Genomic DNA, 14917 nt, shown 5'->3' on the forward strand with positions numbered 1-14917 from the left:
AAAAAATGATAAGGTATTGGGATCCCAGTAAGGTGCATGCTCTTGTGGTGCAATCATGCACCTCCTTGTGCTTGAGCATGTCCAGTGGGCGTGCGCCTCTGTCAGGCAAACATTTTTCCAAATCGTGCACGGCTTCTGATAGCAGTAAGTTCAGGCAAACTGCATAGTGGATGTTTTCAGAAGACTATTCAATGAATATTAGCTTTGGCGTCCTCATGGCCAGAGCACACTCCTGATTTTGGCACAGACAGAGGGTATTGTTTTAATCTTTTTACATCAGATGCACAGTTCTTTTGGAAATAAATTATGGTGGGAAATCTATAAAATAGGCTAGATTTATTTCAAGGCACCGGGCCTTTTCTTCAGAAGCGGTATATGAAAAAACATATAAGCGGTATATGAAAAACATATAAAGGCCCAGTGCCTTGAAATGCATCTAGCCTATTTTAACCACTTTAGGTGCCCTGATCAACTTTGATTGCCTTATCTGAAAGGTTAATGCCAAACATTGGTGAGTTTGCTGATGCCTGGCATTACCAGTATGTCCCGGCTGCTGACAGGAGTTGGGACTTACCGGGCATGAAGCATGCTCACCTTCTGTGCATGTATGCCCTGTGTCATCTAATGGGTAAGTTTAAGCTTATTGGTGAAAGAAAAGGTTGTTGGGAAACAATTATGTATGGTTTTGCACACTGCATTACTATATTGCATAGAATAAATAAACATGACAGGTTTGCTCTATGCATGACATAATTGTGTCCATATAGTTTATCCGAATAATGTGCACGTTAGGGGGTCATTTGCTTTTTATATACAAGAGGAAATAAAGACATTACTTTGATTGTGTTAGTCATAAGGTTATCAAAATTACATTTGTGGTTATCGAGAGTTAACTTGATAGTTTTATTTTCTAGTAAAAGGTCATATTTCTTATGTCATTTTACTAATCTCCTTTATTTCCTTCATGCTTTTTAGTTTGAGGCTGGGCTGACAATTGGTTGATTGCCACATGTTTGGGTCCCTGATCATCCGCCATAGCAGGAGACATCACTCCCTTTCCCCAATCTAATCTGATTTTTTGAGACAGCACCTTTAAAGGAAATCTATCATCAGTATCACCTGCACTAACCTGTCATACAGGCTTGTAGTGCGGGTGATACTGATCAAAATGATACTTACAATGTCCTGAATAGCCCAGCCGTTGCGCAGTTATCGCTGTTTTTCTTTTTATGTAAATGAGGTCCTTGGGGCATGGGCAGAGCTAGTGTCAAGGATGGCGCGAGGAGAGACTTTCAAATGTAATTGGCTGTGCTGTATAACACTATAATACTGCTGGTGTCGACACAAGGAATATACACCAGACAGGATGTTGGTATAATATCTACTTTCTTAGCTAGCATACTCGCAGCTGCCCCAAAGGTGTTCTGTTTAATCCAGGAAGTACATTTAGTTTTTACATTTGACAAGAGAGGAGGTTTAGTTATTACGTCAAAATGTTACTTTTTTATTGGTTGTTTGATTATTGTGTCCGTATATAGTAGCATATCCAGCGTCCATTAATTTCTTGGCTGAAGTTCCTCTACCGGGAAATTCCAGAGTTCTCTGTCTGTCAGATATATTGTCTTTCACTCCTTATCTCGGTTGTGCTGGCATCATGGCAAGGCCTCCATCGTAGTCACAAGCAGATTGCAAGCTGGTTTATGGGTTATGGGGTAGGTAACAAATATATTATTTTCCATCAGCACCCCACGTGAGCTCCGGGCACCCCACGTGATCTTCTGCTGTGCAGGTGCTCTGCCCAGCTCATCAATATGCAAGGCTTCCCTCCCTGCTCTTGCGGCAGGTTTTCGCCACAGCGCATGGGTACACCCGGAAGCAGCGTCAGTTCCAGCCACATTCCCGCAGCCAGTAGTGAAGTGTGAAAATGCACGAAGGCATGAGGGTGAATGAGGCTGAAACTGACGACGCTTCCGGGTGTACTCTGGAAGCGGCGCATGCGCCGTGCCGCAAGAGCAAGGGGGGGGGGGGGGAGACCGTGCATATTGATGAGCCGGGCAGAGGGCCTGCCCTGCCGAAGATCACCTGGGGTGCCCGGAGCTCCAATGCCCCAAGGCTCCCATGCCCCAAGGCCCTCATTTACACAAAAAGAAAAACAGCGATAACGGCGCAATGGCTGGGCCATTCAGGACATTGTAAGTATCAATTTGATCAGTATCACCCGCACTACAAGCCTGTATGACAGGTTACTGCAGGTGTCAAAAGTACATCAAGATAATATAATATTCACGGTTTTCTCCAAACTAGGATTTGTCATTATTGTATTAGTATGTTACTGGTTTTACAGCTGTGAACTTACAAATGAGGTCTGTAGCCACCCAGACTGCTAGAAGTCGGGCACTGGTTATGAATACAGCAGCATACTGTATAGAATTGGGATAACTATTGGCTGTCTCCATGGTAACAGAGCACTGGAACATGATCTATGTAAACAAGCTGACAAATATTGATTGTTGGGTCTTAATTCCCCATTTATATTGCACTACGTTTTCCTATTACAATAGATTTGCTTCTCAAGATGTGGATTTCTTCACAAACAGAGGAAGACTTTAATGTTTAGGCATTAATAATGTAAGAGACAAATGTCTATTCTTTGCACGACTAATTCTTATACGTGTTCTACTCATTACAGAGGAAATTCCATGGTATGTATAACTCAACAAGAAATAAGAACCAAATAAAATGAACAGATTTTGTTTTCTGTAACTTACACTTTTCTCATACCTCACTTATAGATGGTTATTTACAACTGCCAGAAGCGCCTTACAAGGGTAATTCAGTCTTATAAACTGGCTGATCCCAGTTTCTTTATCTTCTATTAGTGACATTTTTCTACAATATAATAAATATTAGATGTTGATACCAGATAATAGCAGAGGGGAGGAGAGGTGGAACCAGTAGCATGGTTTTACCATTATGTAGACAATGTGGTGGTTATTATATGATAGCACAAAAACATGCTCACTGAATAATATGTACTAGGTCGAGATGAATCAAGGACATGTAAAGCTACGACTGTTGAACATCTGTGTATGATCATTCATTCTAAAAATAAACTAATGTTCCTTTGGTTGGTACTCTTTTGGTCTACAGGTCTTCCAGTTAAGAATGCACCTAAAGTACTTCAAACCCCACCCTTTTATGATGGTATAAAACTTTCAGCAACTTTCAGCAAAACTGTCAGAATGTAATAAAGTCATATTCTTCGCACCCCCTTAAAAAATTTAGGTTACTAAATTATTATTATTAGGTTACTTAGCCCATAATTTGTTTTCTTTTCTAAAAATGATGAAATTTGCTAACACAAACTTGGAAAGGGCAGTAAAGGAAAAAAGTGATAAAAGCTAAAAATTGGTAACATGCCATGCTAAATAAAATAAAAAACACTTATAAACCATAGCTGTTTCAGAAAACTTTTAAGATAAGCTGTGTGTGTACATGAGGAGTACAATGTCTTTAGGCCATTAAATGAATTGCATGTGACATTTTTACCATAATTCTGTTTTGCATGCTTCATCTGTCATTTTCTGTTTTCCCTGAGCTTTTGGCTTGAGCCTTATGCCTGTGGTATCTGCCATGCTCTTCACACACAGAACAGGGGACCCTGCAGTACTGTTGTTAATAACCGACAGGGGGACAGTGAGAGTGAGCCCTAAACTGACCCTAAAACCGCTCTCCCTGCCTACTTGCCCACTCACCCTAAACGGTGAGTCGAAATCTGGGCGCTGGTCCCTCCCTGAACTAAAGTGCTGGGGCCTAATTAAAAACAAACACTAATAAAACCAACCAGAAAACTAACAAGAACATACAACTCTATAATATATAAGTTCAGAGGACACAGATCAGTGAGCAGCACAGAGGACACCATCAGCGGACATGAACAGAGGACTCTATAGATCTGTGGTCATGAACAGAGGTCACTATAGATAAGTAGACATGTACTCCACCCCCGTGTGACGTCACGCCCGTCCCCTCAATGGAAGTCTATGGGAGGGGGTGTGATGGCTGTCACGCCCCCTCCCATAGACTTGCATTGAGGGGACGGGCGTGACTTCACACGGGGGCGGAGTCCTGACGTCACGGACTTCCGATCCCGAAGTCGCGACTCAGACCCTCCAGCGGTTCCGGTGGAAAAACAGGTGGGTGCCGCATGCAATAATGCGGGGGTCCCCAGCGGCGGGACCCCCGCGATCAGACATCTTATCCCCTATCCTTTGGATAGGGGATAAAATGTCTAGGGTGGGAGTACCCCTTTAAGTCTGAAGAGACCACTGTTTTTCAGTAATTACAGTAGCAGAGAAGCAAAAAACATCCATGGTATTACAAAGCAATAGCTGTTTAATGAAGACATCCACATGCTAGCCAAGCCAACACAATCTATTTCTGTATTAATATTTATACAGAGGGCCCTGCCTCGGCATAGAGTGAAGACATATCGTACAGTCAAGAACTGCCCATCAAGCTTCAGCATTTCTAAAATCATCACTGACATCTTATTAGTATGCAGCTGTATCATCAAGGGGAATGCTAAGTAATGCAGACACAACCTCTGGAATTAAAGGCGACAGTTAACTGTCCCTCAGCTGCACTTTTAAAGTTCATTGTGTCTCAGGCGAGAATTAAAGCTCGTGATACATACAGCTGCTTATCTGGAATTCTTTTGAAGAACTGGACATACCTGAAACTCTGTAACACAAAACCCACAGTCACCAAAGTCATTAAGATTTGGCTGTAGGCAGCGCTGGCTCCACACACAGGCAGCTGCTAATGATTGCAGTTTAGAGATTACATCTAAATTTTCTAACCATCACTTGAATTCCTGCCATTTGGCTGTCATACCGCCTTATCTGCTGGCAGACAGCTCCTAACACACCTGACTTCTGGCTACATTACACTTCACAGGGATGCTTTTAAAGGCTCCATAATTCACTCTCTTCTGAAATGTTCAGTGTCTGCGAGTGCTCAGGTAATCATAATGTGGAAAGGTCATAATGGAAACAGAAGTGAGATTGAATACATCCACACCAGGAGAACAAATGTACAATTCTATTATTTGAACATAAAACGGGATTTCAGTGAAAACATTACCTAGTGGCTTGCATGGGAAACTAATGCTTTTTAGCGCACATAAAGAATGAACATTGGATAGAGGGGCAGAACAATCTCTTTTGGTGACCAAGGCAGTGGTTTCAGAATGTGTCCCACCACCTGTGGTACCTGAAGTTCACCATGATAGTTATCAGAGGGTCAATCTTTAATTGAATTATCTATTGTCACTACCTTCCCTCACAATCACTGTTCATAATACACGCATTAAAGGGAAACGGTAATCATACCCTGACAGCTACAGCATTAACAGCAGCTCGGACATTTTTCTGGCATTCAGTACATGCTATTTTTTGTGCAAGCCTTGGTTTGTGCAAAAAATTTGGACACTTTCTATTTTTTGTACTGCTAGAAGTAGACAAAGCTTCGCTAAAGGGATAGGACCTTGTATGTCATCCAAAAATTAACATAACGTACACCTTAAATCTATGCCATTTTATAACTGGTATAGACTTGAAATGCTAGTGCATGGACAATAAAGATGCACCATCATTTTAAGAAGTTTGAACCGCTCAATGAATTTGGTAAATCATAAACTAACCATGGTCTTGATAATCCCCCCCCCCCCCCCATAGTGTTCAATAAATTGCACAAAAATGTAAATTTACAACCAACTGAATGGTTTTGTTTTGTTTTTCTTCAACAAACTGCACCCCTTCCCACCTATATGTGCCTAGGTGGCCTCTTACTACTTGACCCTGTCTTGTCACAATCTGATAGTTGGTAGACATAGTAAGAATTCATACAAAATGTGATAGAATAAAACCAAATATTCAGTTCCAAAGCAGGGCTACGCAGATTAAATTAACTTCTTACCTATAAAAGTTCCCTGGCTATGTGATAACATTAAAAAAACAAACTGTACTTATCTTCCTCACACCCCCCACCCTCCCCCAGCGTCAGTATCACGATGCTGCTTAATTTCTCTGAACTCAGCTTCCCAAGGCTACAGACAATAAGTGACACATTGTCTGTAGCTCTAGGAAGCAAAGTTCAATAAGAGACAGGCAACATGATACTGGAGGCTACGAAGGAGTGGGGAGGTAAGTAGTACAGAAGTAACTGTACATCCAATTTTTCCTACAAACAGACACACAATTATAGATAGTGGAGGATGCCGGCACAGCTCCATTGTGTAAAGTTAGATTATAGAATTTATTCATAGAAAATTTTCTTTTTTGCCAAGTAATAGACGATACAAGGAAATATATCACAATAAACTGCATACACTCTTGTATTATTAGTGTGAATTTACAGTAATTTAACTTAATGTATAGAGATTATTTAGATGATAAACTAAGTTGCAAGGCACACCGAAACTTGTAGCTTAGTCAGGAATATCTGTATTTTTAGGTATTTGGAAAAATGTGTAGACAATTTTTGTTTCTATGGTTTAATCAAATCAGCAATGTAAAAGGTTGTTTATTAATGTGTGGTGGTCACATGCTGTGCGGTATTAGGTATGGCTGGTCAGAAACAAGAAAACCTGTCAGCAATATCAGAAAAAGTGCATCCAGCAAACATAGCACCACACATTACCTTTAAGGAAGTACTGGCAGAAAGACTATTGTTCTGTACATACATTATTACTCCTACTACACACATCTTACCTGTTTATTTCTAAGATTTTCAGCAGCCCAGTCTTTTTCATCATCAAATCGGAACTGAGTGAAGGAATCACCTAGAAGATAAAATATAAACATACATAGAATGTTTAAAATATCAGATCCCAATATTTTAAATTGATTAAAAAATGCATTTGACTAAAGATTAGTTATACATATGTCCACATTTGACAAGCATGCTGATACATCTGTTTATGTATTTATTTTTGAATGGATAACAAATATATGAAGATCCCCCATTAAAATCCTCACAACCATTGAGTTGCTAGATTATAAACGATGCCAGAATAGTGGATGGTTGTGCAGGTCCTAGTAATAATTTACAATCCACATCACACGTATTTGGTAATTTAGCAATTTTAAGAACATTTCCATTATACAATATTGATGGTCTCAGGCTAGGCTATCTATATCTGTGATCCAACCTAAGGACTCAAATTTGACCAGCAATGAGATGGGGCATCTCAACCACACAATCATTTTAAAGAAATTATCCGAAGATTACCTATCCCAACAGCCGGATTATCACCTATCCCAACATCTGGTCCACCACTGATCACGAGAATAGAGGTCTCTGGTCCCAGATTGGAGTAAAGCACCCTTTCATTTACTTTCTATGGTATTCCAACAATACTTAAAGAGTAGCTCCCACCATCCTTTTTTTTTTCTGTCCCTGCCTATTGCCCATCTATCCCCAGTGCCCCCCCCCCCCCCCCACCTGCCTTAATTTTTTTTTTACTATACTAAAAATGCCTTTTTGTTTGCCTGGTAGTGTGCTCACTACCAGGCAGACTTCCCCAGCAGGCACGATGTCACTGATGCCTGCTGGGGCCGACACTTCCGCCCTTAGTTCATCTATACAGGGTGCCTCCAGCTGTTTCACCACAACAACTTCCAGCTTGCCCTGACAACTATTGGCTGTCAGGCCATGCTGGGAGTTGTAGTAGTGAAAGAACTGGAGGCACCCTGTGCAAGTCCACCCCCCGAACCCTGCCACGCAACCCGCTCCCCCCCAAAGTAGACATACCAATGTGCAAACACCGGCAGCAGCGACACGTATATGCACGGAGGCGGGGCCAACGTGCGAGGCCAGGGAGCCAATTCGCATCTTCGGTTCTTTTCGCTCGCTCCTGCCTGTCTGATTGACAGGCAAGGAGCGAGCACGGCCTGAATGAATTCGGACCGATTACCCCTAGTGACCAGTTTTCAAATGTAAAATACACACTGTTAATAAAAAAAATAATAATAATGTAAGTACTACAACATATCAAAAAAAAAAGTTGGTGACAGTGCCCATTTAAGTACAATGCTTGGCTATCCTCAGTAGTCTCATGGATAGCCAAGTGTGATACATGCTGAGGCTTCATTTACCTGGAGGACAAGGACCTGCATTCTTTAAAGGGGTACTCCGCCCCTAGAAATCTTATCCCCTATCCTAAGGATAGGGGATAAGATGTCAGATCGCCGGGGTCTCGCTCCATGCGTAATGACCAGCGATACAGGGGCGGGAGCATTGTGACGTCACGGCCCGCCCCCTTAATGCAAGTCTATGGGAGGGGGCGTGATAGCCCCTGTATCGCTGGTCATTACGCACGGAGCGAGTCTGCTCTGTACAGTAATGATAACGGGGTGCCGCAGCCGAGATCCCGGGGGTTCCCAGCAGCGGGACCCCGGCGACCTGACATCTTATCCCCTTATCTCCTTTGGATAGGGGATAAGATGTCTAGGGGCCGAGTATCCATTTAAATCAATGGGGGGGGGGGGGGGGTCCAAGTGGTTGGACCACCATCAATCAGTTAGGTATCACCTATCCTGTAGGTAGTTGTATATTTTGATCTTGGGATGACGTCTTCAACTTTAATTTGTTGAGGTGCAGTCACAGTCACATGCCCATAAAGGTTGTTATGCTATGTATTGCAGTAAATAAGTCCTTTGTATATTCTTAGTTAAATTCAGCTACTGCTAGGGATATCTTAGGAGTATATAAAATATTTATTTTTCCAATAGATCACCCCTTGGGGCAATCCAATAAAACCCTAATTTCCCATATACCAACTAAAATGTATAACCTTTATTGTAAACTAATCAAAAATAAACCACACATTTAAAAAGGTATCAGAGCAGTGTTCCTTAATTTTGATCTAACGTCTTATGAATATCTCCACTGAGATTATTAGTTACTGTCTGTCGCTGAGTGTGCCTGCAGCTCACACTCTGCTTCCTCCGGAGACTGCTCTGATCTAGTTAAAACACCCTACTCAGCCGCCCCCCCCCCCCCCGACATGTTTCGCTACTATGTAGCTTTGTCAAGAGGTATGGGGCTTCCATTGTGATTGAATTAACCCTCCATATACTGGTCTTGACCAGTGCATTGATTCGATTATATAAAATATTTCTCTCTTATGAGGTTCATTGTATAAAAGTATGTAGTAAACATCTGAGGCCCTAACACTGTTGGTAGAATTTTAACTATTTACATCTATGTCTATTTAAAGGATTTGGACTTCAGCACCCACCAGACTATTCCAATAGAAATATGGTTTATTTCACTTTAGTTAATGGACATCAGACACCAAGCGATGCAAGGAGGGAGTCGACCAGAGTAGTGAGCAGGGGCGTAATGAGAACCTTACAGACTGTTTTGAGTCAGTGACGCTTCATCCATGTAACTAAAGTGAAGCAGTCTGTCGTTTCCCTTTGCGCCCCTGCTCAATACTCTGGTTGACTCCCTCCCTTCATTGTGTGATGTCTGATGTCCACAAACTAAAGTGAATTAAATCAGTTGTTTTTCTGTTGGACTAGTCTGGTGAGTGCTGAAGTTCATTTCTTTTCCTGTTTGTTCATATTGGACAGTTCTTTATGTGGATGAACTAGCACAGCCCCAGTAAATGGCCAACAGCTGACTTTAATCTTACAGTGCTTGTCCTGAACCCCTATATGTGATATAAAAAAATCAATCTGCAGAGATTTTGTATTCATTATAGAAAAAAGTGATGTTAAAGGTTGGATATGCATTTGAAGTAAGGTGCAACTGTGAAATGTTTAAGAGACAGGTAAGAGGAGAGCTTTATATTTTTAATCAATTGGAAGCTGTCTAGAAGTCAGGATAGTTAAAGCCCACTGCCCAAGAGAGTAGTACCCCTGAACCTAAGGCCTATACACAAACACTTAATTCAGTCTAATCTTATCTTAAAAAGGGTAATGAATAGATTAAATGCTTCCATGTCTTTGCATAGTAAACATCAGCAGGCTCTTTCGAAAATGTTATCATATTTTTCCACAATCATTTACTGCACAAAAAACATTTTACGCAAATCAAGCCTTGGAGCATTAAATTTAAGCTTGTGCTTTAAAATTAATTTCTCAGCAAATAACAGGAAATGAATAAACACACAATATCTACTGGATGTTTACACTGACAAGCCTAAAAATGCACTCTGCTCATAAAACTACTTCATATTTATAAAAAAATAAATAAAAAAAAGAGCAAAAAAAGATGCTATAAGATAAAAATGGATTTACAGGTTAGGAATAATTTATATTCATGTTCATCCCACAGTAATGTAATCAATGATGCTTTCCATGGAAACCAATTTGGGTACAGCTGTCATTTTCCTGGCGACTTCTGAGATACAGAAGTGTTCTGAGGGTTCAAGATATCACATTCTAGTGAGCTGTTGCAGCATGAGCAAAGTCTTTTAGATGAGAGTGAGAGGTCCAGATTATAGAAGATGGTAGACAGAGATGAGGAAGGAGAAGTAGAGAGGTGCAGTGCTGTGGAGAGCTTTGTGGGTAAAAGTGAGTGTTGGGTACTATATGGTGTCCATTTTAGGACATCATCAGTCATCAGCTACAACTCCGTCCCCCTTCAAGCGAAACATTGTCCCGCCTCCTCCCTCAGTCTAAATTCCCTCCTCCCTCACACCAATCTCCATCCTCCTTGAGTCTAAACTCCCTCCTTCTTTTCTATGTCATCCAAGAAGGAGGGAGGAGAGAGAATCATCTGAGGTCAAAGGCCTGAGGGAGAATCGTCTGAGGGAGGAGAGAGAATCTTCTGAGGCCTGAGGGAGAATTGTCTGAGGTCTGAAGGAGAAGAGAGAATAGTCTTCAGGTCTGAGGGATTTTTGTTTGATGGAGGAGGGAGTTTAGGCTCAAGAAGGATAAAGATTGGTTTGAGGGAGAAGGGAATTTGGGAAGGAGGCGAGAAGGAGGCGGGAAGGTGTTCTGCTTGACGGGGGACAGAGTTGTGGCTGATGACTGACGATGTCCTAAAATGGACACCATAATACTGTATTCTAAACTGAATGGGTAACCAGCGTACTGACTAAACAACAAAACCCCTGGTCTCCAGAAAGGAGTCCTGAGAGCGTTGTAAAAGACCCCTTATCTAACTGTGCCCCCCACTAACCAAATATTATTGTATAAATGTCCCTTATTAATCAATTAAAATGAATGATTTCACTGTGTATTTAAAATTACAGCCCAATGGCATTGTGTATTGCATTGTAGTGATTGGCATAGAAGGCGGGCCTCTGTGTTAGGTTGCATTTACATAACGTTTTGTAGTCACGGTAACCGGATCCGGCTGGGGGAATGTGAAAAACGAGTACTCCCATATCCCAGTCGGACCCGGCCTACATCTCATTTATTTAGATGAGCCAACCAGAGTAAGAGAGTGACTCCGGTCAGCTCATTTTTGCCCCGTATACGACTGAAAACCGTAGCATACCTTGGTTTTTAGTCCGTTTAAATAAAGAGGGGACATGATGTTTGAGACAGGAGAGAGACAGTCGCTGGTATTTTATAGGAATGCAGGAGTGATGTCGTGGGAAAAGGTATACAGTTGAGTGTTATAAGCATACAGATGGTACTAAAAACCTACTGATAGTTTGTCCAATGAGAGCTGTGTAGAGAGGGAAAAGAGAAGGGGTCCCAGAACTGGTCCCTGAGGAACCCTAACAGCAAAAAAAGAGGGTAAGATGAAGAACTGAAAAAATGACAATCCGAAAGAACAGTCAGAGAGTCAAGAAGAAAACCAGAAGAAAGCAGAGTCTTTGAGATCAATGAGCAGAGAATACAGAGGATAAGATGGTGATCTACAGTGTCAAATGCTGCAGAGAGATCTAGAAGAATAAATACAGAGAAATTGCGTTGGCCGTCACTTTGGTGAGGCGAAGTTTCTGCACAACTTATTTTTTATGTTTTTTCTTTACATGAAAAAAAAAAAAGCCACAAAAAAACTGCCCTTACATTTTACACTTTCAACATGTTGTTATTTGTAGATGACAATGTTGAACCAACATTGCGTTTTTCTTGTTTTTTTTTTGTTCCCATAGACGTCTGTGTGAAAAAATGCAAAGATTCCCTTAACCCCTTAAGGACATGCGCCGTAAATGTACAGTGCTGCATAGCACCTCTAAGCACACAGTGCCGTACATTTACGGCGCGGCTGTGATACGAGCGCAGGAGATGCGCTCGCTTCATTCCCGGCGGCTGTCAGCAGCTGCGGACCTACCGGTAATGGCGGACATCAGCGATCGCGCTGATGTCTGCCATTAAACCCTCAGATGCTGTGATCAATACAGATCATGGCATCTGCGGCAGTGCGGCACTTATTATGGCTGATCTGATCGCCCGCGGCACTGTTGTGGGGATCAGATCAGCCAAGATGCGGACGGAGGTTCCCTCACCTGCCTCTGTCCATCTGCCATAGTCTTCTGCACTGATCTGCCTTCCAGCAGACCAGAGCAGAAGATTGCAGATAATACTGATCTTTGTTATGCCCTATGCATAGCACTGAACAGTATTAGCAATCTAATGATTGCTATAAATAGTCCCCTATGGGGATTAAAAAAAAGTGTAAAATAAATGTAAAAACATTTTAAGAAAAAAGTTTAAAAAATTTGAAAAATCTCCTCCGCCATTAAAGTATTTAATAACCCTTTTCCCCCATATTAATACATAAAAGCGTAAAATAAATAAATAAATAAACATATTTTGTATTGTTGCATGCGTAAATGTCCAAACTATAAAAATATAATGTTAATGATCCCCTACGGTGAACGGCGTAAATGTAAAAAAAAAAAAAAAAGGAAAAGTCAAAAATGTATGCTTTTTTGTCACATCAAACTGCAAAAATGTTTAATAAAAAGCGATCAAAAAGTTGTATATATGCAAATCTGGTACCAAAACAAACTACACATCGTGGCGCAAAAATGAAGCCCTCACAAATCCCTGAATACGGCAAAATAAGAAAGATAAAGGTGGTCAAAATAGGGCAATATTAAACATACTGATTTTGTAAAAAAACGTTTTTAATTTTTTTAAAGCAGTACAATAATAGAAAAGTATGTAACCATGGGTATCGTTTTAATCGTATTGACCCAGAGAATAAAGAAAACATGTATTTTTTACCGTAAAGTGTACAGCGCGTAAATGAAGCCCCCAAAATTTGCAAAATTATGATTTTTGTTTAAATGTCCTTACACAAATTTTTTTTGGGGGGGCTTACCATACATTTTAGGGTAAAATGAGTGATGTCATTACAAAGTACAACTGGTCACACAAAAAACAAGCCCTCATATGGGTCTGGGAATGGAAATCTAAAAGAGTTATGAATTTTAGAAGGCGAGGAAGAAAAAACTAAAACGCAAAAATAAAATTGGCTGCGTCCTTAAGCTGTCACACCCCTCCCATAGGCTTGCATTGAGGGGGTGGAGCGTGATGTCACACGGGGGGGGGAGCCGTGACGTCTCTATGCTCCATCCCCGTGATCGCCAGTAATCAGACCCGGAGTGAGCACGCTCCGGGGGCGGATTCTAACGGGGTGCGGCGTGGAAGATCACAGGGGTCCCCAGCGGCGGGACCCTCGCGATCAGGCATCTTATCCCCTATCCTTTGGATAGGGGATAAGATGTCTTAGCGCCAGAGTACCCCTTTAAGTTAATGTTTCTGCTGTTTTGTTCACAGCCCAAAAGTGGTTGTAGTACTGATCCTACTCCAGATTTTCTTCTTCAAATTCTGCATCGAAATTAGCACCAATTCTGTGCAAATTCTGAGCATTGAAACATTGCTTCAGAGCTTATGTAATATGAGAGAGAGAGAGAGAGAGAGAGAGACAGACAGACAGAGAGACAGAGAGAGACAGAGAGACAGAGAGAGAATAGCGGAGGGTAGCACACCTTGAAAAAAGTCTCTGGTGCAGGCAGCCAAAATGGACCCCGGTCCCTGGTCCCCAATGTAGAGAGCAAAAAGCGGTTGCAGCACACAAAAATAGGTGAAAAAAATAGTGGTAGCTTTAATCCATTATAAATAAAGATGCAACGTTTCAGCTGCCAGTGCAGCCTTTATCAAGCATGTTATTGATAAAGGCTGTACTGGCAGCTGAAGCGTTGCATCTGTATTTATAATGGATTAAAGCTACCACTATTTTTTTCACCTATTTTTGTGTGCTGCAACCGCTTTTTGCTCGCTCGCTCTCTCTCTCTCTCTCTCTCTCTCTCTCTCTCTCTCTCTCTCTCTCTCTCTCTATATATATATATATATATATATATATACATATATTATGCAAAACCACATCTAACTGTGATCTCATCTCAACGTTCTCAATACAGACAATACAACAAACCACCAACCATATGCTAAATATAAACATATATATCAGAATATGGGAACATAATTTGGACAGAAAGTTAAATAAAAAAACATATCAAATAAGGACAGGTTTCATGTTTTTTTTTATTTTTTTATTTTTCTCTTAGAGAAAACACAGACACTGGTCTACCCATGGAGATTTTACCAGTATACACTTCTAGTCTTCCAAATGTCAGTTGTCATTACAGCAACCTGCCGTCTCAAAGCCCTGTGTCTACAAGCTGACAGCTCTTTTGATGCACAGCCGTCTTTATTTATAAGGCTCTGAGCATTATTCAAATAAATAAGCTCACAACAATAAGAACCTAATATGAAGAAAGATCACCGAATGGTATGACAAACTGAGGCCACTGATCAGTGTCTCCCAGGTAAGGGTAAGCTTAAAAGATAATATTCGACAACAAGAAAGGGATGAAAATAGGGGTTTGTGGTTACGCATTGCAAACTAAAGTGGTAAATATATAACTTTTATAATT

At 41.1% G+C, this 14917-nt stretch overlaps 1 protein-coding gene across 2 annotated transcripts in view; it reads right to left on the reverse strand.

Moving 5' to 3' along the window:
• The window catches only part of AVEN (apoptosis and caspase activation inhibitor), a 770692-nt gene that overhangs the window by 114102 nt on the left and 641673 nt on the right, over window positions 1-14917 (reverse strand). For both annotated transcript variants that reach the window (XM_056546831.1, XM_056546833.1), the window contains one exon: window positions 6774-6844. In XM_056546831.1, the coding sequence (XP_056402806.1) occupies window positions 6774-6844 (71 nt within the window). The remainder of the gene's footprint in view (window positions 1-6773; window positions 6845-14917) is intronic.

Source organism: Hyla sarda, chromosome 11 (assembly GCF_029499605.1).
Source record: "Hyla sarda isolate aHylSar1 chromosome 11, aHylSar1.hap1, whole genome shotgun sequence".
Taxonomy (NCBI): domain Eukaryota; kingdom Metazoa; phylum Chordata; class Amphibia; order Anura; family Hylidae; genus Hyla; species Hyla sarda.